Raw genomic sequence first — 23,430 nt, 5'->3', positions numbered from 1 at the left:
TCATGGTTCATGCATTCAATATTTCACCTCCTTCTCTGTAAACTCATCCAGAACATGCAAAGAGAAGGTCAGCTCCACTGTCTGGCAGTGAAGTAGCCCATCTGTATATAAGCCACCTGCATATATTTTCCCCCTGTCTCATAGCAAACCAGGGCAAGGTAAAAAAGAAAAAAGAAAAAAGTGCATCAAAATTCGTAAGAGGCGCCCCAGGAGTGAATGATTGATTTGATATTAACAGATGCGTGCAGAGACTATAAAACAATTGGCACCGGGTGAGAAGGAAGGAGGGAGGGAGGGAAAGAAAGCTACAGATCTCTGGAAGATATCAGAGCTCTGGAAACACTCTAGAACCACAGGCAAGGAAAGGGAGGGATGGGGATGTGGGGCTGGGGGTAGATGGTTATGCCACCCTTCACCTAGGTGCACAGCAGAGGGATTCTGCCTGCCTCTGCACCTTTCTTTAATCCACTTTCAGGTTCAAAGCTAGCTGGCACTTGAGACCAGTCCAAAGCTGCCTGGCGCTTCATCCTCCCCCTCAACCTCACCAACTGCCTCACACCTGCATTCTAACACCCTGGCACAAACACAGACCTGGCGAGCCAGCAGACTGGCACCTGTCCCAGGCTTGCCAACGACCCACATTCCTCCACTGGCATATGCCCACAGTATCCCACCACAGCATGCTAAGCACAGCCTCGGAAGGGCTGTTTCTCACATCCCATCACCAACACACACACACACACACACACACTTCCCTTGGCATCTTCCCCATGCCAGGGAAAGAGCGAGCTGTCAGAGTTGATGCCGAGCATCACACCGCCTTGCGACCACCTCTCCTCCAGCCTCCATCTCCTTACTCACTACCACTTATTCATCTTGCCCCCTTGGCATCCTTCCTCGATGCCCTCTGCCCCATTTCCCAACCCCACCCCCTCTCTTCCCTCCCACCCCAGCCTCCCAGAAGACCCCATGGAGAAACATCTGCTCCTACCTGAGGGTGGCGCTCTCCCCTTGCTTGACGGTGACGTTGTCCATGGCCTTGGGGAAGGTGGCATCTCCGCTGCGGACTGGCACTCCTGCGGGCACAAGGAAGAGGAGTCTGAGACCCAGGACCACCAGGCAGCGCCAGGGCAGGACCAAGCCCCCACCGAGCCCCATCCTGGCGTCTGCAGGGGCCTTCCTCAAGGCCAAGGGGGGAGAGGGTGGCAAGAGGGGGGCTCTAGGGCGGTGGTGGTGTTGGTGGTTATGGGGCAGAGAGAGAAGAGAGAAAGGAAGGAGGAGGCGGATTAGCAGAAGGGATCCAGGAATCCTGGAGACCCGAGGCTCCCCAACAGCATCTACAAAGTATTCCTAGTGCCAGACTATCTAGTGCCAAGGGAGGAAGAGGAGGAAGGGGATGGAGGGATGGTGAAAGCGAGGCAAGGGAGGTGTGGAGGAGGCAAGGCGGGCGGCGAAGGTCAAGTTGCTTCCTTCTCTTCCTTCTCCTCCTTCTTCTCTTCCTCCGTCTGCTTCCCAGATGCCACTTTTAAGATTCCGCTGGGCAGGCGCTGCGCAGGGCTGGCATCAAAAGTTTATAACCCAAGAAGGAGGTGAAAAAGGCAACTCTCTCTCTCTCTCTCTCTTATTCTCTCTCTCTCTTTCTCTCTCTCTTTGGCGGGCGAGGCAGAGGGGAGGAGAGAGGGGAAAAGCGCAAAGGAGGGAGCTCCGGGAAAAAAAGTCTGTCCCACCAATATACAGATATGGAATATCTTTCCCACCAATATATAGAAGAGTGGTTGCCTCGATGCTCTTTCCCAAAAAACAGAGAGAGGAGAAATGCCACCCAGAGCACTGGCACCAAAACCTCAATAGAACAAAATAAACAAATGCCTGAATTGTCCAACTCTGCCGCAATTAAATCCAAGAAAAGTAGGGAGAGAGGATATATATATATCCTTCCAGAGAGAGGAGCTAGTCAAAAGGGTTCAGCTTTCCCTCCGGTGGAGACTGGAGGTCGGCTGGCAGGAGGAGCAGGGGACCACTGGGGATGCTGGGGGTGCTGCTGGGGATGCTGGGGATGCCTCCTCCTCCTCTTCCTCCTCCTCCTCCTCCTCCTCTTCCTCGGGCAGCGCCAGCGCTGCTGCTGCTGCCTCTGCCTCCTCCTCCTCCGCCGTCCGCCTCAGCATCCCGGCGCCTCCTCTCTCGCGCCTCCTGCCCAGGAGCATCTCCTCTGCATCCCTGGCTCGCACGCCGCCCGACATCCCTGGGTTGTCATGGCAGCCACTCCATCACTGGACCAACGCTGGGGCTCCCGGCACCAGTGGCAAAGCGCAACTCCCCAGCCAAGAAACCAGGCATCGAGGGGAACAGAGGGAACCTCTCTCTCTCTCTCTCTCTCTCTCTCTCTCTCTCTCCTTCCTCTCTCTCTTTTAACCCCCCAAGTGCCAGGGCTTTGGAGGAAGGATGGATAAGAAGGGGATAGGGAAGGGTTTGGGGTACAGCCCTGGCGCTAGCATCTCCAGGGAAGAGGAGAAGCAAAGGGGACCCAACTGGGGACACTCGGTTCTTTCTCTCCACACACACACACACACACACACCATGGCTGTGCTAGTCTCTGCAGCTGTGTTGCTCTGCAGCAACAGCAACACCAGGCTGGGACATGGAGCAACAGCAAGAACACACACATAGACATACACACAGAGAGAGGTAGACTCTTCGAGTGGGAAACCCAGAGCAAGCCCCTTGGGATTGGTCAGAGTGCTGGGTTTGGTGCTTAGGTTGTTGGTTTCTTGTGGTTTCTCTATATTTCTCTCTATATATATATAGAGAAACCACAAGAAACCAACAATATATGGCAGAGCCCTGTGTGACCCATGGGTGATTTGTTTTTGTGCTTGTGCTGCTGGTTTTTCATAGCATATATATATATAGGCAGAGCCCTACGTGTGCCCTATGTGACTTAGTTTGGAGCTTGCATTGTTGGTTTCTTATGATTTCACACACACACACACACACACACACACATATGCAGAGCCCTGTGTGACTTGGTTTGGTTCTTGTGTTGGTATCTTGTGATCTCATTCATCTATCTATCTATCTATCTATCTATCTATCTATCTATCTATCGTAGAGCCCTGTGTGACCCAAAAGCTCACAGGGTGCAAGCTTTTAGGTCACACAGGGCTCTGCCTCAGGCTTCAGCATTGAGCACAAATCAGAATGGGATGCAAGGGATGGTGCACAGGATCATTAGGTTGTTATGAGTATAAGGGTATGTCACTCTCTTTCTCTTTCTTAACCCCTTCTCCTATCTGTCTTTTAAGACTTGAGTTGAAGCTCCCTGGCTTAATAACTGTCAGATTAAGTAATCTAAATGTCATTCCAAAGCTCACATTTTTCAGGCCAGCTAAGGATATGTATGGGATGCCACTAGAAGCTCTCAAGATAAAGGAAATCAGAAAGTTCTACCAGATGTTTCCTCTCTTCACAACTATGAAGCACGATTTCTCTGATTTACTTTTGCCATCTTGGCATCTCTGCACTCCAGCTCTATGCAGCTCCTTTGTTTTTGCTTTCTGGGATATGGATTGGGCAGGGATGCCCTGCAGTGTGCTGTTTACTTCTTTATTGCATTTAGAACCTGCTCTTCTAAGTTGTTCATGGTTCTAGGTTCTTGTCTTCCCACCCAGAATTTTCTCACCACAACATCTCTCCAAGGTAATGCAGCCAATGGTAGATGCTGGCTTCCAAAATGCCTGTGGATTGGTGACTCTGTTTCAGATTTCAGTCTGAACATTTTTAAAAAGCGATTGTAAGGTGATGGCCGTTCTCTTCAAAATAAGCTCAGCATGTTCAATAGCTCCTTCAAAGTGCAGACTGAAAGCCTGAGCAGATTCACAACGCCACTGACATGGGACATACCAGCTGCCATTGGGGTCAACAGAGAGAGATTGGCCTTATCTGTCATCCAAAGAACAGTATACATGAACAACCATTTGAACTCAGGTCTGAAGTCAGACCTAGATGCTCTAACCACAGCATCACACTCACCTCTCACAAGTTTAAAACTTGCCCACTACTTTTGTGCATCTACCTTGACCCATACAAGGAAGACCATCTTTCAACGCATCAACAATGTCTTGGCAACATTTTGCTAAGGCAGGTTCGCCAGATGTGCTGAACTCTAATGCCCAGAATCTTCACCACTGGGTATAGTGTCTATGTTTGGGGGGGAATTTGTAATCAGACAACATCGGGAAGACTATATCATCCACACCTCCGTGCTGGAGTGTGAAGGGGAGCTCTAGCTTTTTGGCCTAATCTGGTGGATGGGGAGGCCCAGATCATCTCAACCCTTCCTCCAAGCACACTTCCTATAGGCAATAAGAATGGGAAGAGAGGAATCCCTACCATTGGCCCCAATACATGGTCAGTGAGATAAGCGAGAGGAATCTAAGTGGTGCCTGGTGGCTCTCATGCCAATAAATCCACCCCTAATTGAAATGATTTCTCTAAGGTGCTCAACCTATTTGAGGATCAGCTTTCAGCACTGTGGACAGTTCCCTTAAGTGCGGACAAGAATGCAGAGTATTATTATTAATATTATTATTATTAAGAGTAGGAAATGCTATCACAAGATCTAATGGTATTACAATAATGGGGGGGGGCTTCCCATACTCATCGTCCAATGTGATTTATTCTATACTGTGTCAGCAATGCCCTTCAGCACTCTGCGTTGGGCAAACAGGCCACTCCCTGCGCCAGAGGGTAAATGGACAGTCAGCCCTCCTTATTCACAGATTTTTTTATCCATGGATTCAACCATGCATGGCTTGAAAATATGCCAAAAAAAGTATAAATTCAAAACAGCAAACCTTGATTTTCCATTTTATTTAAAGGACACCATTTTGCTCTGTCATTATATTTAATGGGATTTGAGTGTCCACAGATTCTGTTATCCACGGGGGATCCTGGAACCAAATCCCAGCGGAAAACCAGTGACAGAACCGGTGACAGAACATTTCAATCTCCCTGAGCATTCCATCTCAGACCTAAGAACGGCAGTCATTGAACAAAAGAACTACAAAGGTAGATTGGAAAGAAAAACAGCAGAACTGGAATTCATCCACAAACCACAGTTCCTCAGCAATGGATTGAACAAAGACAATGGTTTCTTGACACACTACATACACTTCAACACTGTCTGACCCCATCCTCATGGGGATGCCCTACTCCCTTCACCACAGGCCAGTCCCACCGCAAAACTGGATCTGCCACTTCATCTCCATGCACAAGGACCAGTTTCCTATGCCTTCGTTCATTAAAGACCATCATTAAAACTGGACCTGCAACTTCATTTCCATGCACAAAGGGCTTGTAATTTGAATTGACATCCTCACATACCAATGGGATATATATGTGTGTGTGTCTGCACCTGGCATCCACTCCACCAAATGCATCTAAGGAAGTAGACTGAAGTCTACAAAAGCTCATGCTGCCAATTTCTTTCTTTCAGTTAGTCTCAAAGGTGCTACAAGATCTCTCTATATATGGATTCTATAAACTAACACTGCTCTCCTACTTAGGGCAAGAGCAAAGGACAAACCTTGTTACTTTAGATGGTGTTTGCAGGTGCTGGCTGAGCCCCAGCCTCCCCTCTACCTTTTTTCACATGATAAAGGACTTCACTGGCTAAGCTAGTTGAAGAGCCAGGGAGACCATACTGAGCAGCTTGTCTGCTTACCTGGATCATTATGTTTGTTCTAAGTAGGTGTGTAGAGGATCAGAGCTGTAAGGGACAAATGCAGAGTTAGAAGGTCACTTGGAAGATATCTTGAGAGGCTTGGGAGATACCTTGAAAGTCTTGGAAATGATCTAATCCAACTTTCTCCTCATTGCAAATATATCACATGGATATTTGATCATAAATAATGCAGTGCGAGGGGGACAAAGTTAGCTCAGATGGTATGGGAGAATAAGAGCAACTGTTATGGTACCTACATTGATGGGAGGATTTCAATTTTTTACAAAACGAGAAGGAAACTAGGCTCAAATTAACATTCTATGCACCCACCCACCCCAGTTTTCTCAGAGTCTTAAAAAGAAAAGACCTGGACTCAATTGTAAATAAGAGTATATAGGACTTTAGCCCTAAAGAGTTAAGTGAAGAAAATATTCTGCAGAAGAATAAAGGTGACATGGGGGAGCATTCTCAGCAAGGTTTGCAAAAAACTCATTATTGGATTAACCCATATTACAATGTAATAAAGAGAGAAAGTACATATTTTGAAGCACGTTTTTCTAAAGCTTCTTTGGAATTACCAGCTTCAAATGCAGATTTTAAAAGTGCATACTGATGGTTTGCAAAACCCGGTTTCCTTCGGTCAAAGAGGCTGCCCGCATCACACTGCGTTTCTCTGCTCTGCACCTATTCTGTACAGCAAGGCTTCAGCCAGTTCAGCAATACCGCTTGCGGAGGCAGACTGCTATTGCAGTATAAACAAATAAAAATAAACACAGCTACCACAACTTCCTGACACAGCTAGAGGCTTTAGAGCATTAAAAATGGAAAAGTCCTTAGAGACCCAATTTGTGAGAATGTGTGAAAGACAAAAGAGAGACACAACAAGAAGAAAAGGAAAATGCAAAAGGAGAGGAGTGGGAGCTATGTGGCTTTTCTCCATTCCTTCTACCTTGCAGCAAAGTCTCCCGATTCCAGAAAAATCTTCTTTTACCAGCAATGAGAATTGAGAGCTACCTTCTCTTTTCTATCATAGAAAAGTACAGGTTTTGCATTCATAGGTCCCAGTCCAATTCTGGGCATTTATGGGTAGTGATAGGACAAAGGGGGTAGGAAATTCCTAAAAGAGGGGTGAGCAACAGTGGAAGCCTAGGGGGATGGATTAGCTTACCAGGAAACCTTGGAAGATCACGGTACCCACTGTACCCAGCTCTGTGCGCCTCCAAAATATTGCCCTCAAATGCCCTTTAGGGGATAGGAGGGCATTTTCATTATGTTTTTGAGCCTTCCTTGGGCATTTTATTTGTTGATGTTTATTTTATAATTATATTTTCATTACATTTATATCCACTAGATCCCTTTTTCTTTACCAAAAGTAAGTGAGTGGAAGCCATTTCCTGTTCACATCTTAATTTGGGCCTAAATTGATCCCATGGGGGTGAAAACATGGTTGAAAATGCCCTCCATACCCTTGAAAGGCTTTTTGGGTCTATCTATCTATCTATCTATCTATCTATCTATCTATCTATCTATCTATCTATCCATCCATCCATCTATCTATCTTACTTCTCTATGATCTGCTGGGGAGCACATGCAACTCTTAGCCTATTCTTTGCCGACCCCAGTCTGAAACTATTTTGTTAAAAAACTGTTGTGAGTTGATGTAGACAAGACTGATCTCTATGGATCAATAACATCTCAGTGCAAGGCAGATTCTTATGGGAATTTCATCAACTACAGCTTTCCCCCAGTTTCTGTATGCCAAATAGCCAATACCATTGAACTCCTGCTTTGCAACTTATTGCCCTAAAAATGACGTACATTACGGTTTAGAAATGAACCTAGAACAGGGTTGGTAAATCTCAAGTTCTCCTGATGTTGTTCACCCTCAATTCCCCCGATGGGACCAGTTGTTCACCAACATCTGGAGAGCCAAAGTTTTCCCACCATGCCTTAGAAGCGATGGCTCTGTGCAGGAATCACTGACGTTTACATCTTCCTCAAATGTGTTCTTTCCCCATGAAGCTCAGTATAGAGTCCTGAGCTTGGAAAAGTTGCTCCTAACACAATTATTTCATATCTGTAATTGTAAATTGCACTTTACAGTTGTCAATCATAATTTCAATTATGAATTGTACATTGTTATTGTAATTGTAAGCCACTTCGGGTCCCATGTTGGAGAAAGCTAGGCTGTCAATCAAATAAAAGGTGGGCTGTTAAACAGATTTTGTTGTGTTCCTCGAAGTCGTTTCTGAATTATGGTGACCCTAAGGCAAATCTATCATGGGTTATTTTGGCAAGACTTGTTCAGAGGAGATTTTCCTTTGACATCCCCTGAGGCTGAGAGAGTGGGACTTGCCCAAGATCACCAATGGATTTGCAAGGCTATATACGGATTCAAACCCTGGTCTCCAGAATCATAGTCCAATGACCATGCTGGCTCACCTTTGAACAAATTGACATCTATTAATAATTAGATTTCAGCTCAATATATTATATATTCTTTTCTTTAAGAAAAGATTCTTAATCTTTTTCTTTCTTTGTTTTAGCTTTTGTCTTTGCATTTAGAAAACTAATGAATTTGGGTGCTCCCAAAATCCATGCTTTCTGGAGGACTCTGGTGTCTGTGGCCCATCTATGGCATCCTTGTTCTGTTTTCTCAACACCGCAATCTTGTGAAATCGTAGATTAGAGCAGAGTTACTAGCACATGGCCACTACATTTCACAGCGAACCAGAATTCGAACTGAAACCTTCCTTGTTGATTCACTTCAATTTCCTGGTTCTCACCCTCTGCTTTATACCCTTCTGGCATCCTATGAACCCTAGAAACAAATCCAGGGCTAATGTCTCCCATTCCACTACCTAATGGATGGGCTGGCCCTAGCTAAAAGGTGTACTTTAATATGTACTTACAGAACCATTCTCAAACCTATTCTAATCTGTTCAGATTTTCTTGTTTTAAAAAATGCTGAGTTAATTAACCTGGAGCTCAGTCTCAATCAACAGCACAGATTAGAATCACCCTTTACATGCTCTTTGGGAAAGTAAATACAAGATGATGATCCATGCTTTTATGACCCTGAAGTGTACAGAGGGAGCGAAGGGGCCAGTAATTCCTATCCTGCAATCTTAATGCAAATGCTCCCAGATGAGGAACATGAACTTTCTCACAGACTGTTTAATCAGAGCTGGTTGGTGGGAGGGAAGCGGACACACAAGACCAGACAGTCTAGTGCAGTAGCTGGAGTGATAGACCGATGCTGCAATCCGTTGCACATTAATTAAGAGGAAGGAGTGAATTTGGTAGGATTTCTGAGTAAACAAGCCTAGGATTGCACCTCATGGCTTCAATCCTGTACAGATGCACCTGAGAATACATCCCAGTCAAGCTTACTTCTGAGTAAACCTGAATGGAATCATGCTGTAGGACTGAGAAGACTATAATCATAGAGTTAGAAGAGACCACAAGAACCACCCAGTCTAACCCCCATGCCATGCAGGAACTCACAATCAAAGCACCCCCGACAGATGGCTTCTTTGTCCCCAGATTTCTTGAATAGCTGCAAATAAGTTAAAAGTACAAAAATAACGTAGAAGGAAGATGAGGAGAGGAATCTTGCTCTTCCCAATAGGTTCAGGGGGAAGCAAAACGGCTATAGCCTCTCCTAGGTCAGTGTGTTCCCCCATGTTAATATATTTTGTCATCTTGACCACACTCTGATTTTGCTTGGCCACATGATGTCCTGGTTTTCATCAGTGAGGATATGTTCCTTGCATCTGTTACTTTGACGCAGTTGATTTACTTTGTCCAGTGTTTGCATTGGCCTTGCTCTCCCCAGCTTCTTACCAAGGTTTGGCTTTCACTTTGGCTACAAAAGGGGAGGTAGTAGCCAGCCCAATGGTCTTCAGCTAATGAAACATATAATGAGCTAAGGTGGGCCACAGATGTGACACTGGCAGCAGAAGCATCAGCCTTTGCAGCTTTTGTGGTTCAGTGTTCTTTGGAGGGAGGAAAAGAGAGAAAAGGGAATCGAATGGGCATCAAAATAGAAACTATTTTGTTTTCAAGGGATGAGTGTTATTTACTAGGTCTGGGAGGATCTAGAGAGTACTGTGCTAACCAAACAGTCTGCAACCCAGAGTGATGCAAAGAAAACAACACACACACACACCATTGCGTGCACACACACACACACAAGCAGGCAGGCTTTAGTGGCTGTTTTAGGAATTTTCTGGTCTGCTGGGTAAATCGGTGTTTACCCCTCGAGATAAGAAGCTGTTGACACATAGAGCCTGTTTCAGAAAGACTGCTGGAAAACCAGTGTGTGATGCATAAAAGTGAGATTTACACACAAACAAAGGCTGCCTGAGTACATGTTAGGCTTCGTACAGAGATGATGAGCCAGACGTCAGGGACAAGAATATTCAAAGCTGCAAATACTTGGGGGAAGAAGATGCACATATCCATATAGTAGGGAGGTAAATAATATTTGTACGTCCCCCCCCCCTTGTCCTCAATAAGAAAGAGACTGTGAAACCCCAAATGGAAAAAAAAATCAATTGATGTAAGATTAAAGATATATTTATAGGTGTGTTTGTGTGTGTGTTTTGCATGTCTGGATGTGTTTAAAAGAATAAATTATTGCCATGTTTGTAGGAATCTTTCTCCCAAAATGCTTTGGCACGACACATTATTTTTTTGTGGGAAGATTCAGATTCATTGCACACAAAACATATTTTTCCACAAAAGGATAACTTTATTTATTTATTTTTGCCAAGATAGTGTTGTTTGTGTTGTTGTTGTTGTTTTTTTGGGGGGGGCAATTAAAACATCTTCCAAAAAAGTCCTGAAATGTGAAAAATCATCAGGGATTCACAAAAACTTGCAATCTCCTCCAGCTGAGAGGAAAGTTTTAAAACAACTTCATGAGTGAATTAAGTAAGTCAAGATTTGCATCCCCACCAAACTGACAAGATGAATGACAGATAACATCCAGATGCCCAGAGAAAGAGAAGAGTGAAAGATTTGGAAGCAACCCTTGATTTGACAATCTATTCCACTTGGGATTCAACTATGTCTTCTCTGTCTTCATTAAGGTACTTTCTGTACTAATCAACCTCCCTTTGGTCCCAGCAAAGAAATTATCCTTGCATCTCTTTTTAACCTGCACCTCACTGCTGTTCCCATTATTACTGATTTCATCAGCTGAATCCACATTATCTTGGCAAAATGTAAAGTTCTCTTGCTAGACGTTGATGCTCTAATAACTCTCCTGCCCACAGTTTCCTGCTCACTCTTGGAAAGATATTCAGGGGTAGCTATGTTGGCCAGGAAGCAAAATATAACAAAATTCAAAATCCACTTTATTGCTGCCAATGGTGGTGACATTATACCGTCCTTTGTCTCAGTCTCCACATGGCCAAGAAGGGGAGCAGCCTTTGGCTGCATTGAGATCCCTCCAGACCAACTGAACTACAACAGAAACAACATCTGATATAAATTCTAGGTCTGTTCCTTCAGGTCATTTCCAAACTATGGAGTTCCTAAGGTTATTAATCAAAATGGACATTCCAGTAGAGAAATGAGAAAATGACTATCACTTGGAAAGGCAGCCATGAAGGAACTAGATAAGACCCTCAAGTGCAAAGACATATCATTAAATGCCAAAGTCAGAATGATTCAGACCATAGTATTTCTGATTTCCATGTACTGTTGTGAAAACTGGATGGTGACAAAAGCAGACAGGAAGAATATCTACACTACAGAATTAATGCAGATGGGCATCACTTTAACTGCCATGGTTCAATGCTATGGAATGCTGGGATCTGTAGTTTTGTGAGCTATTTAGCTTTCTCTGTCAGAGAGCTCTGGTGCCACAACAAACTACAAATCCCAAGATCCTATAGAATGGAACCATGACAGTTTAAGTGGTGTCAAACTGCATTAATTCTGCAGTGTAGCAGCAGCCACAGAACTCTTAGATTTGCTGTGTTTACACTCCCTTGGTACATTTGCCTGCCCCCTTTCTTTGGAAGTCTAAATGTTCATCTGAATCTTAAAGTCACTGCAGTGCTTGAAATTGCAATGCCCTCATGGCTACACCTCTGTCTATTCACTTCTTCGGTTTGGCTGGATCTGAGTCCATCTGAAGAAATGAATTGATCTCTGGGAAAACTCATGCTAAAATAAATCAGTCAGTTCCAAAGGTGGTGCTGGATTCTATCCTCCCCCATTCATTTTCTATTTTAGACTGAAACCAACTAACATGGCTATCTCTTCAGAAACTATTTTGATGCCTGATTGATAGACAGACTGATAGCAACTTTGTGAAAAGAGATTGAAATCATTTAACTCCTTGGCTTATTTACAGTTCTCTCTGTGTGTCTCTCTTTTCCTCCTTCTTCATTTCCCCCTCACCATCCATTTTGTCTCTCAGCCCCCTTTCCATCTGCAATCTCCTTATTTCATCCCGACCCCCATTCTCACATATTTCCAGTTGCTAATTGTGTGTGTGTGTGTGTGTGTGCGCGCGTTTGTATGAGCATGTGCAAATTAATTCCAGTGCCAACACTCTCACCCATGTTGTTTGTTGAACTTTCTTCCTCTTTGCTTGTGCCAATAGCTATTCTTGGTCTCCTCCAGTTTTCCAATGTGAGGAGCTTCACTGCTATTAAAAGGGGGCTTCAACAGATACTGGACACTGGCAGCTGGAGACTCTGGTGACCAATTAATAATATGTTCCCAAATGCCAGCCAGGACTATAATTAGAGTAATGAAAGTCTTACACTACAGGGAATGATATAGATTGCACAGGGTCAAGAAAGCATGCCATGCTTCTGCTAGATTTCAGCCAAGAATCACAGTCCTATGCTCAATCAAGCTTAATTTTAGTAAGGGTTCAGCCCTGGAATGTGTTTTCAGTGTGCAGAATGAGAGCTAGGATCTTTGAAGAAAGAGAACCAACCTTTAACATGTGCAGAGTGGCTTTCTTTCTTGGCATGCCTCTCCCCACCAATAATACAGCTGGATTTCTTTCCAGTTTTGCCTAACTAGCTGATCTTTTGAAAATGGAAGGGATGCATTTGAAATTTTCAAGTTTTCTGGTGATGGCAATTATTATTATTATTAGTATTTGTATTAATATTTCAGGAAATTGTGCAAACTATGTCATAGCTTCCAGGATCTTTGTGTCTTTTTCTCCCTCGGTGCCATCCACTTTGACGACACATTGCAACCCCCTTGTCAATAGTCCCCACACAAGACAAATGGTCATACAACCTGGGGTTTTTTATGTGTATCAGACCAATAGGGATCATTTCCTGATCACAATTACAGTGTCATGTTTTCACTTTAACTACCATGGCAACATCCTATGGGATCCTGGGATTTGCAGTTTAAAGAAGAGGCAATTAAAATCCTCTTCCAGAGATCTATAATGCCTCCCCAAATTACAGACCCCAGGATGGCATAGGATGTAGCCATGGCAGTTAAAATAGATTCAAAGTACTATAACCATGCATTGTGAAAGGGCCCCCAGATTCTGACCATAGTTTTATGCAGCATTCATTAAAGAGGAGCTTTCCAAGAAAAAAAGAAATCTTAATCCAGCATCACAAACATGGTTGATTATGCAGGGATTTAAACCTAATGTCCATTTTACCGTCTTCCAAATTCATTTTTAAAGAAATCTCACATTGTTTTCACCAAATCTGTGAAGACATTTGTAACTTTTGGAAATTACTTGCTTTTTAAAAGTCCAAAAAGTTCTCCCTTTCCAAATTTGTCAGCCTATACATACATGGGGCTTTTATACTGGCCAGAGGCCAGTTGCACCTGGGGACTCCAACATCCAAGGGGAAACAAAACTCCTCTGGTTTGAAGTCTGAACTTGAAAGGAACAGTTTGGAGATAGGCCTCCGCACCTTGGACATCGTCATGAAAGTTCAGGCTAAAATCCATTGGAGATTCCCTGGGACAGTGAAGTGGATGCCACCAGCTGCCAGCATTAGAAGGAAAAACCCTTCACTCTGCTTTGTTTCTTCACATCTGTAAAATATTAAGCAAAAGGAGTCTTAACACTGTGGATCTGGATAATGGCAACAGGGAGGTTATAAGAGAGGAAAGGGAACAAGGGGAATGTAGGCAGGTCAAAGGGCTACCATGTTGTTGTGGGCTTTGGAACTGGAAAATAATACTGGTGTTATTATTATTTTTTTCAATGGTCACTTACACATATTGCTATGGCTCACTGGTATTCCTTCTCACCCCCTTGGAGGTACTTAAAGGAAAGCAGGATATAAATCACAGCAACAAATAATAAAACAAAACCATGTATGCCCAGTCAAGAAATCTGAGCCTTTTGTTGCTGTGGCTTCCAGTGAACTTTGTCATGTGTACCACTGTCATCCAGAGCCAGCATGGTGCAATGGTCTGAGTGTTGGACTAGGTCTCTTGAGACATGGCTTCAGATCCCCATTTAATCATGGAAACCCACTGGGTGAAATGATCCTGTCTATCTGATGTCTGAAAGAGCAAGATGGTTCTTCATGTAAAGAGATAGCTTGTTCCTATGAAGACTCCTTACTTGAATAAAACCCCTTTCTTTAAAATTACTCTATCTCATTCTCTTTTTCCTCATGCCTTGGCTTGGCCTAGCTCTCCCTGGGATTGGCAAAGGGAGAGGAGCCTTTCTGCCAGGGAATCCCAGCAATGTCTGGTTGATCTGTCAACCCTTGCGCCGCTGCTAAAGAGGGAAGGTTCAAATCAATAGCTGGAGAGTTAATTAGATAAGAAAGATGATCTCAAGGTGTCCCATTGAACTTAGACAGGAGCAGGATGGGGACACAGAGAACCCTCATGGCAGTTCTTGAAAGACTGGTGTTATGCAGTTATCTAAAATGCACAGCTGCTGCATTTTGCACCAGCTGCATCTTTTAAACACTTTTCAAGGTCAGTCCCATGTAGAACATATTATAATAGTCTAACCAGGAAGAAACTAAGGCCCCATACAGACAGGCCAAAATAAAGCTGCTTCGAGTCACTTTGGAGGTATGCTGTTTAAATGATGCATGCGTACCAAGAGTCTGGAAGCTGCTCCAAAGCTGCGCTCCAGTCCTTAGGACTGGATCATGGCTTCGGCGTGGCTTCTGGACTCTTAGGATGCATGCATCATTTAAACAGCATACCTCCAAAGTGACCCGAAGCAGCTTTATTTTGGCCTGTCTGTATGGGGCCTCTGGCATGAACCAAGGCCTTTCACTGGTAAGGAAAAACATTTTTATTCAGGCAAGTGTTAAAAAAAATCATGACAGGTTGGCTTATATGGGCTGTGTGTTATGTTTTTAACTTTTGCATGTTTTTATGTTAGTTTTAGATTGTTTTAAATAGATTATTTTAATTATTTTGAATTTCTTTCTGTGAAGTTTTTGAGATTTTTGATCTTGCAAGCTGCCTTGGGCCCCTTCCTGGGAGAAAGGTGGCATAAAAATGGAATGAATGAATGAATGAATGAATGAATGAATGAATGAATAATGGACCACTGTGACCAGATCTACCTTCCCCAGGTAGTACCTCCCCCAGTACTAGCCAAAGCTGAGCAAAGGTACTTCTGAACAATCTGGCCTTTTAAAACATTTACATTTAAAAATCCCAGATATCATCATCATCATCATCATCATCATCATCATCATCATCATCATCATCATCGTCACCACCACCACTACTACTATAATCCATAAAGTGATTTGAAATCACCTCCTGGAAAAGTAACAACACATTTGCTAAACACAATCATGACAACATCAATGCAGGCGTGTGGGTATAAACCTCTATCTCACTCCTTAGAACAACTTGGATGAGCTGAGCTGGGCTGGAGAAAACGCTTTGATTAAAAGACACAAATACTCACGGAAGGAGCTGAAGAAAAATGCCAGCAAAGTACATTTTCTCTCCATCTCAGTGTCCTTTTCAAGGAAAGCAGCTCTCTAAAGCTGCTTGCATTTAGTGGGATTTATTGCTGCCCACCATGTTCCACATTAAAAGCTCGCTTCATTTAGAAAGAAAAGAAATGCTCACCTCCAGTTATTCCTCCACTAGCTCTTCAAAAAACTAAGACCCTCGCAGAGATCTATCAAATGGACTTTTCCTGACTACTCTTACATTCTTCTAACACCTTCATCTTCTTTTATGATTGCACTAAATCAAGAGCAGAGAGCATCCAACACCTATTTGTAGTTTTCTCTATCTTAGCTTTTAATATATTTTACTATATAGCTATCAGAGTATATGTGTATACACAGAGAGGGAGGGGGGAAAGAAGGAATGCAATTTAAGCTGGGTGCTTCTAGTAAGAGAAAGGGATTGCAGTTCCCATCATTCTCAGCTAGAAAAGACAATGATTAGAGTTGATGGGGTTGTAATTCCTGGAGAAATAAATGAAAGGGGGATGTTCACTTAAGCAACCAAGATTGGGATGGGGGAGAAACTTCATTTTTGGGGGTGGGAAGGGCAGAAAGGTAGAAATAATTCCTGAAATTATCAGTTTAGGCAAGGAAAAGACAGAACATACAAGATAGGGAGGGGAACAGAATAGTGGTCCTATATGTCTCCACAAATATTTTCTTGAGGTAGGTACATATCCCTTAGTGTAAAGTGTTGCTGCATCTTCCACCTTCCTCCGCCTCCTCTTCCCATCTATTTATCTAGTACCTCATAGACAACTGGCATGACAGGTCCAAAAGGACTTACAAGCTAAAGCAAATACAGAGAAACAACAGAGAAATGGGAGAAATTGAGGTATGGGGAATGAGAAGATAAGAGTGAAGGCCAGACAGAAATGATGCTAAATAAATCTTCAGAGAGTTCTTGCACTCATTCATCCCAACCCTACAAATTCTTACTTAGCAATAAGTACCACATAATTAAATGGAATTAGTAAGAATTAATTTCAGAATGAGTATGTGTTTTTACAACAGCTGGTCTCTTTAGTATTAAAACAACCCACTGGTGGCAAGAAAAACATGGTCTTGCTTGCCTAGCGATTCAGTTTTCAAAGGCATAGCCAGCTGCATTATTTTGATGCTGCAAAACAAGTAAGGACCATGTGGCACCTTTAGGACTACTGGATTTATTGTGGCATGAACTTGTGTATATCTGAACCTCTTAATATGCTAGTCCATGCATCTGGGAAAGTGGATTATAACACACAAGAAAGTTTGTGCTATAATGAATTTCGTAGTCTTAAAGGTCCTACATCCAGTAGCAGTTGGTGGCTCCCATGTCAACGAGGTGATGGATCTCCTTTGGATTTGCATCTGAACCTTAAAGAAAACATCTTCAGTGACAAATCTATTTGGGGGGGGGGGTGTAGTTTAACACTGTGGAAAGTGATTTTAAATTCCAAACTAAAACCCAGAAAGGATTCACTGGTTTACTAACTTGTTGAAACAATGCCACTGAGTATCAGTTCAGTGCTGGAGACAAGTCAAAGTACTGGTTATGACCCATGAAGCCCTATATGGTTTGGGTCCGGACTATCTAAAGGACACTACATGGACCTGTCACAGTCTTAAGATCTGTAGAGGAAGTCTATAAGTCCCACACCATCAAAGGTCCATTTGGTGAGGACATGGGGGAAAGCCTCCCCAGTGGCTGCTCCTACCTTCTGGAAATCTTTTCCACACGCTCCCTTTGCTCCCCTTCTACTCCAGGTGCAGCCAAGCTAGCAAATAAAGGAACATTTCACAGAGAAATACTAATTTTATGACACCCTGCTGGTTTCTAGTTGCACTTGGTGTTACAAAACTGAAAAAAAAATGCCAGAATGCTGACCATATCAATACATCTGGAGAAGATGGTATCTTGGATCATGCTACAAAGGCAGTAGGTGGATAGGGGATCTCTTATTTATAATCTAGGTTACCCATTCTTTTGGTGAATGTTTACTAAATGGTCAGTAATTACAGATGGGAGCTAATTAAAAACAATAATGGAAGGGGAGTGGAGAGTAGGGGAAACCATGCTCTAGGGAATCAGAACTGTGCTCACTTGTTCAATTGGCCAGATGATATTTACTGCAAAGTATTACTGGAACTTGCTAGAGGTCTGTGTAGGAGGCAATGGGAAGGAATATTAGAGTCCACATAAATCTCAAAATCAGATTAAAGAAACTATGAAACATGGAGTAATAAAAACCAAAAAACACTGGACATCAAGAAAGGCAGATAGAGAAAATTAGAATTAGAGGAGGAGGAGGGGGAGGAGGAGGGGGAGGAGAGAGAATTAAAATAGACATTTTAAACATTGGCAAAATGATTTATTTTGTTTCCTAACCAGCATATGGGAGAAACAACAGGTTGGGCAGACTCTGACTTGGAGTGGCATTCACTCCAAATTAAGATTACTTGCAAATATTCAAGACCAGTGCAGTTAAGAAAGAGCTGGCATTTTCTTCCACCTAGAAGCCAGGATTTTGAAAGCTCTTGGCAAGTTGTCATTCTAGTGTCCTTCTTTTAGGGGCATTGCATTTGGGGGAAATAAAGATGGCTGACATAACTGGACCACAGAAGAGGGAGTAATTCTGGCAGCAGTGCCCTAAAATGTCACAGTTGTGTAAATACCATTGTATAGTAAATATAGCTGCTGGGCCTAAGAGGGATCTTTCCATCCATTACAGGACTAGGGAATCAGTGGCTCTCCAAATGTTGTTGGACTCCAGTTCCCATCACTCCAGCTAGCTTTGCAAAAGGTGAGGGATGATGGAAATACCAGGGTCCCATATGCTATATTGCATCTGATCATTGCAGTTCCACTGCAAATCATTTGTATTGCCTTTATACCAGTTTAATTGACCTCTTTCCCCTCCTCATCCATGCTACCCTAACAAGATTCTTAGGACACATAATGGTGTCTTGGGTAGTTCTGTGGGATGATGAAAATGATCTATTAGTGACCACAACCTCTTTTACAGAACAGCAGTTCCCTAGCTTTCCTTTTTGCCTAGAAACTGAGAATGACTTGTAATCCATTTCAAATCTGTGGTGTAAATACATTTTTAAAGCGTTGTTCAGGTTGCCATTTTCTTTTCTTTGTTCCTGGGCAAAGCTGCTAAGGTGATGGTGATGTGTTGCTGGTGGTGATGTCTTAAACAACAACAACAACAACTGCTGCGTAACCACAAATCTTCCTTTCACTTGGCAATGAGCAAACTTCCATATGTGAAGATCTGTGCTACCTGTTTTAAAACATGCAGGACAGAGAAACTGGCGCCAGCACAATGACGCCATCTGGAATACAATACAAAGCTGAGAGAAACTTTTAACTGTTGCTTTGAGTAGCTCCTCCTCACCAGATACCGTGTTTGGTGCAGAGAAGGTTACAAAGGGACCAGGAGGCTATATAACAGCACAAAGAGTCTTTGCCATTAGAGAGAGTTTAAACAGGGGAAAGTAGGTTATGGCACAGTCAGCCTGATGAGCTCTTGTAAACAGGATATGAACATTCTGAAATCCCACTGCTTTGTTACTCCCAGGAGACAGCCAGAGAGTTATGCATTGTCTCACTCCTACAGGAGGGTCTTGCTGCAACTGAAAAGACAGCCTCAGCCCAGCAGAGTGCATGGCAGGGGTGGCAGAGAGTCAGTTATTTCTAGAAACAGAAAAGGTGGATGGGGAGGATTCATTAACCTTCAGCTGCTCTGTTGAGAGACAAGAGATCACAACATCATTATGGCAGTGTGAAGTCAATGGCTTTCATGGCCGGTATCCATAGTTTTTTTGTGGCTTTTTTGGGCTATATGGCCATGTTCTAGAAGAGTTTATTCCTGATGTTTTGCCAGCATCTGTGGCTGGCATCTTCAGAAGATGCCAGCCACAGATGCTGGTGAAACATCAGGAATAAACTCTTCTAGAACATGGCCACATAGCCCAAAAAAAACCCACAAAAAATTATGGCAGTGCTTTGAACTGCTTTGGGACCTTTACATGGCTTCTTTCCTCTACATTTTTGGGATGGGAATTCTTACATACAGTTTGTACAGAGGAGAGAAGGAAACTCCAGTCAATGCAAAATGCTTCTTTCAAGAAACTCGTATGTTCCTTTCTCCTTCCTTAGAAATTCCCCCATATTGGAAAAGTTGTCCTTGCCTCCAAATATACATTAGGGACATGTTCACTGACAGCTTTAGCCGAATGGTTTTGTATTAAGGCACTGAGGCTTGGTTCTTAATGTAATAATGAAATGTATGTTAAACTGAAAGTTCTTCTCAGAACTTTATTTGGTTGAAATTTGCTTGGGGAGGATGGATGGAAAGAAAATGAAAGAGCGGGAGACAATTCAGGGGCAGCAAGAGAGTCTATGCAACTAAACAGACAACTGCAGACAGCTAGGCAGATCGGTAGTTCCCAATGGGCTCCACCTTTCAAACCCCTCAATTTCATTGTCAAAGGAAATTGGTTAATTTTTGTGTTCTTTAGTTCTTGTGTGTGTGTGTGTTAACTGCTAAAAAAAACTGTTAGTATAAAACAGTTTTACATCCTAGTTTCCCATTCTGGTTTGTAAATGGAGATTTAATGGTCAAACCAGATGTAAGCCCCTTTGACTGAAATGGTTCTTTTCTTAGATTGATTACTTCCAGATTAACTAAGGCACTTATTCACATTTCTCTGGGAATGAATAAGTCCTCTTATATTCAATGGAAAGTACTAATAACAGATACAGTATAGCAATGTGTTGCCTTGGTTCTAGGGTCATAATGCTTTCTTAAACAATAGTAAAACTGCCAAAGTGGGGTGTTCAAAGGTAGGGTGGGGGCAAAGAAAGAGAGCATAAATATTGTCCTCAGGAGATTCATCCTTGATAAAATAATCCATTGTTTATTAGACCAAGATCATTATAGCTGAACTCTGAGCTCTACAATCTCTATCTCACTACCTTCACAGGCATGGGAGAAGCTGTTCTCTGTAGCTTCACCTGACAACGTATGGTGAGCCCATGAATTTCATAGGCTTTTCATAGGCAAGGAATACTCAGAGGGGGCTTGCTAGTTCCTTCCTCTGAAATACAGCCTACAGCACCTGGTATTCTTGGCAGTCTCCCATCCAAGTGCTAACCAGAAATGACCTTGCTTAGCATCCATGATCAGATAGGATCTGGTGCCTTTAGGGTATTTAGGCAGACCCTTTGGGGCCGTACCTACTACAGTTCCAAGACTCTTACAAAAACCATGCAAGTAACATGGGGGAAGTCTCTCATTTCATAAAAGGAAACCTTTTCATCATTGTTCTATTTCAGCTTCAACAATGTCCATTACATAAGTTGCAAAAAGGGTGAGAACATGTAATATCCCATCTTTGATCAGACCTTGGTTCAACCCAGGCTTGTATGGTGCCCTGAGGCTGCATAACCAGGAGGCTGGTGCTCTGCAGAGATGAGAAACATAGGAGACACAATCAGCGTTTCATAAGCCAGCTAATTGCAGGGTGGCATACAAAGCAGAGAATACCTTCTCAGTCCCTGCAGGCAACTAGCCCATGGCCTGTAGCATTGGAATGGAAATGTGTTATTAGCAGCTCAAATCTGTTAACCGACACATTTCATTCTTTTTTGAAAACCTGGCATTGCCTTAAGGGAGAATGGACCCTTCAGCATGTCACAAGGCCAGATGACAGCCTGAATGCAGGATTTCGCAACTCTAACATAAGGTTCAAATCAGAGAAGTGCAAAAGAGCTTGCAAAGAGGAGAGAACTAGATGGGGGCTGAGCAGAGCAATGGAGGAGGTAATTTGGCTATTCTACGTCTGTTCCATGTAACCAGGACAGGTTGTGGGGGCCTTAGCCAACCTCAAAGGAGAAATATGCATATTATATGCATAAATATGAGAGGCTTGTGGACCTAGCTAGGGGAGCACTGCCACCTCTCCATTGCTTTTGGATGAAGTACTCCCCTGTTTGGTCTACCAGCTGCCACTGGCTTTATATGGAGAAGGCAATAACAGAGGGTACTTTTCTGTTAACCAGACAGAGGAAGCAGACCAATCTTCCATTATTTTATACCCAATAATGACTGCTGGCTTTCATACTAGTGAAATCCATTCTGGACTCTGTCTGAACATTAACGGGGCTACCCAATGTGTTCAATCCTATTCCCAAAATGGGTTCAATACCTTGGATAGCTTTTTAAAAATCAGGCTAAAACAGAGATGATTTGCCACTCCACTGAGGTGGAAGCCACTATGATGATACCAAAACTGACCAATCAAAAGTTATCATAGGTCTTTAGAAGAAGACATTCAGTTTGCTCACATGAGAGCTAAAACTGGGGAGTGGAAACTCCAGCTTCCAAATCCTCTGGAAGACTTTCTACAAGTGTTGCTAAGTGCGGATTTCTCTGTAGACTCCAGGGTTTTGATTCTGACCTTCCTGTTTCTGACCTTCCTCCCTTCAGCATGGCAGTCTGAAGTGAGGTTCTATGTGAATATGAGTACACACCTCAGTACAACAGGCTTCCAAAAAACAGTTTGGAAGGGCCTTTTGCTCTTATTCAAAGAAACATAAGTAGAAGCCTGCATCTATTTCTTGTGTCCTTAGGTGTGCTCCCCATTTTAGCCCTCATGTGAACAAACCAAACATCTACTGTATATAGTTCTGCATTCCTTGCTCATATTACAAGTTGAGTAGCCTTTATTCGGAATTTCAAAATACTCCAAAATCCAAAACTGCTTTCATGGGTGGCTGATGTACTGAAATCTTTGCTTTCTGATGGTTCATTATGCACAAACTTTGTTTCATGAACAATGTTATTTTTTTAAAAAAATTACCCTCAGGGTATGTGTATAAGGTGTACATGAAACACACATGAGTTTCATGTTTAGTCTTGGGCCTGATCTCCAAGATATCTCATTATGTAAATACAAATATTCAAAAATTTGAAAAAATACAAAATCCCAAACACTTCCGGTTCAAAGTATATCAGATAAGGAAGACTCCATCTGTATATACCCACTTGCCCTACTAATGGCTGGGACAGACCGGCAGTAACCGCTGGATTGGGGGTGGCATGGGGGCACGGTATTTATATATTATGTAGGCCCTGACACTGCCCCCAAGCCATCATCATGCTGCCCACCCAACCAGACAGTGGGTAGCATTGTAGTGCTCCTGCAGCACAGCGTTCAGATGCTGCATGTGGCAGAAGCACCCCAAAGGGGCAGCAACAGTGAAAAGGGCACCCTTTTGCCAGCTCAAAAAGGAGCAACACTTTGCCACCCATTTTTGAGATGGCAAATAGCCAGATTGGGGGTGTGGCATGCAGTGTGTTTCAGCCCAAAGTTTGACAGAACATGGAAAAGCTGGGTTTTTGGACCACAAGTCCCAGAATGCTCCAGACAATATGATTAGTAGCTGTGTTGGCTGCAGAATTCTGTTAGTCAGTGGTGTCTGGTGGCTTGCAGGTCAGCAGGGCAGTGGATCTACTTAAGTGTTAGAATGAATTTTACAGGTCCTCTCCAAGGCACAGAGTCTATCTTGGGTTTAGCATCCTGGATCAATCCTTTACATTTCAGACTAAAAGCCAGAATGGATTCACCACTCTATGGTCAGGTATACCATCAGTCATCACTACTGTTAGCAAAACAGAAACTTTCCCAAGTTCTAAGATATAGCCATGTTACTCTGTAGAATCAGTATGTAGAGAGATCTTGTAGCACCTTTGA

The 23,430-nt window shown here is 43.1% G+C and overlaps 1 protein-coding gene across 3 annotated transcripts in view; it reads right to left on the bottom strand.

Moving 5' to 3' along the window:
* OPCML (opioid binding protein/cell adhesion molecule like) overlaps positions 1-23,430 on the bottom strand; it is a 916,982-nt gene that overhangs the window by 435,017 nt on the left and 458,535 nt on the right. For 2 of the 3 annotated variants that reach the window (XM_042474623.1, XM_042474624.1), the window contains exon 2: positions 992-1,076. In XM_042474623.1, coding sequence (XP_042330557.1) covers positions 992-1,076 — 85 coding nt within the window. Of the gene's footprint in view, positions 1-991; positions 1,631-23,430 lie in introns of those variants that run through there. The other variant, XM_042474622.1, reaches the window with a different exon arrangement.

Source organism: Sceloporus undulatus, chromosome 6, assembly GCF_019175285.1.
Source record: "Sceloporus undulatus isolate JIND9_A2432 ecotype Alabama chromosome 6, SceUnd_v1.1, whole genome shotgun sequence".
NCBI lineage: Eukaryota > Metazoa > Chordata > Lepidosauria > Squamata > Phrynosomatidae > Sceloporus > Sceloporus undulatus.
Note: the sequence above shows the minus strand (reverse complement) of the source record. Positions and strands in the feature narration are given on the sequence as shown.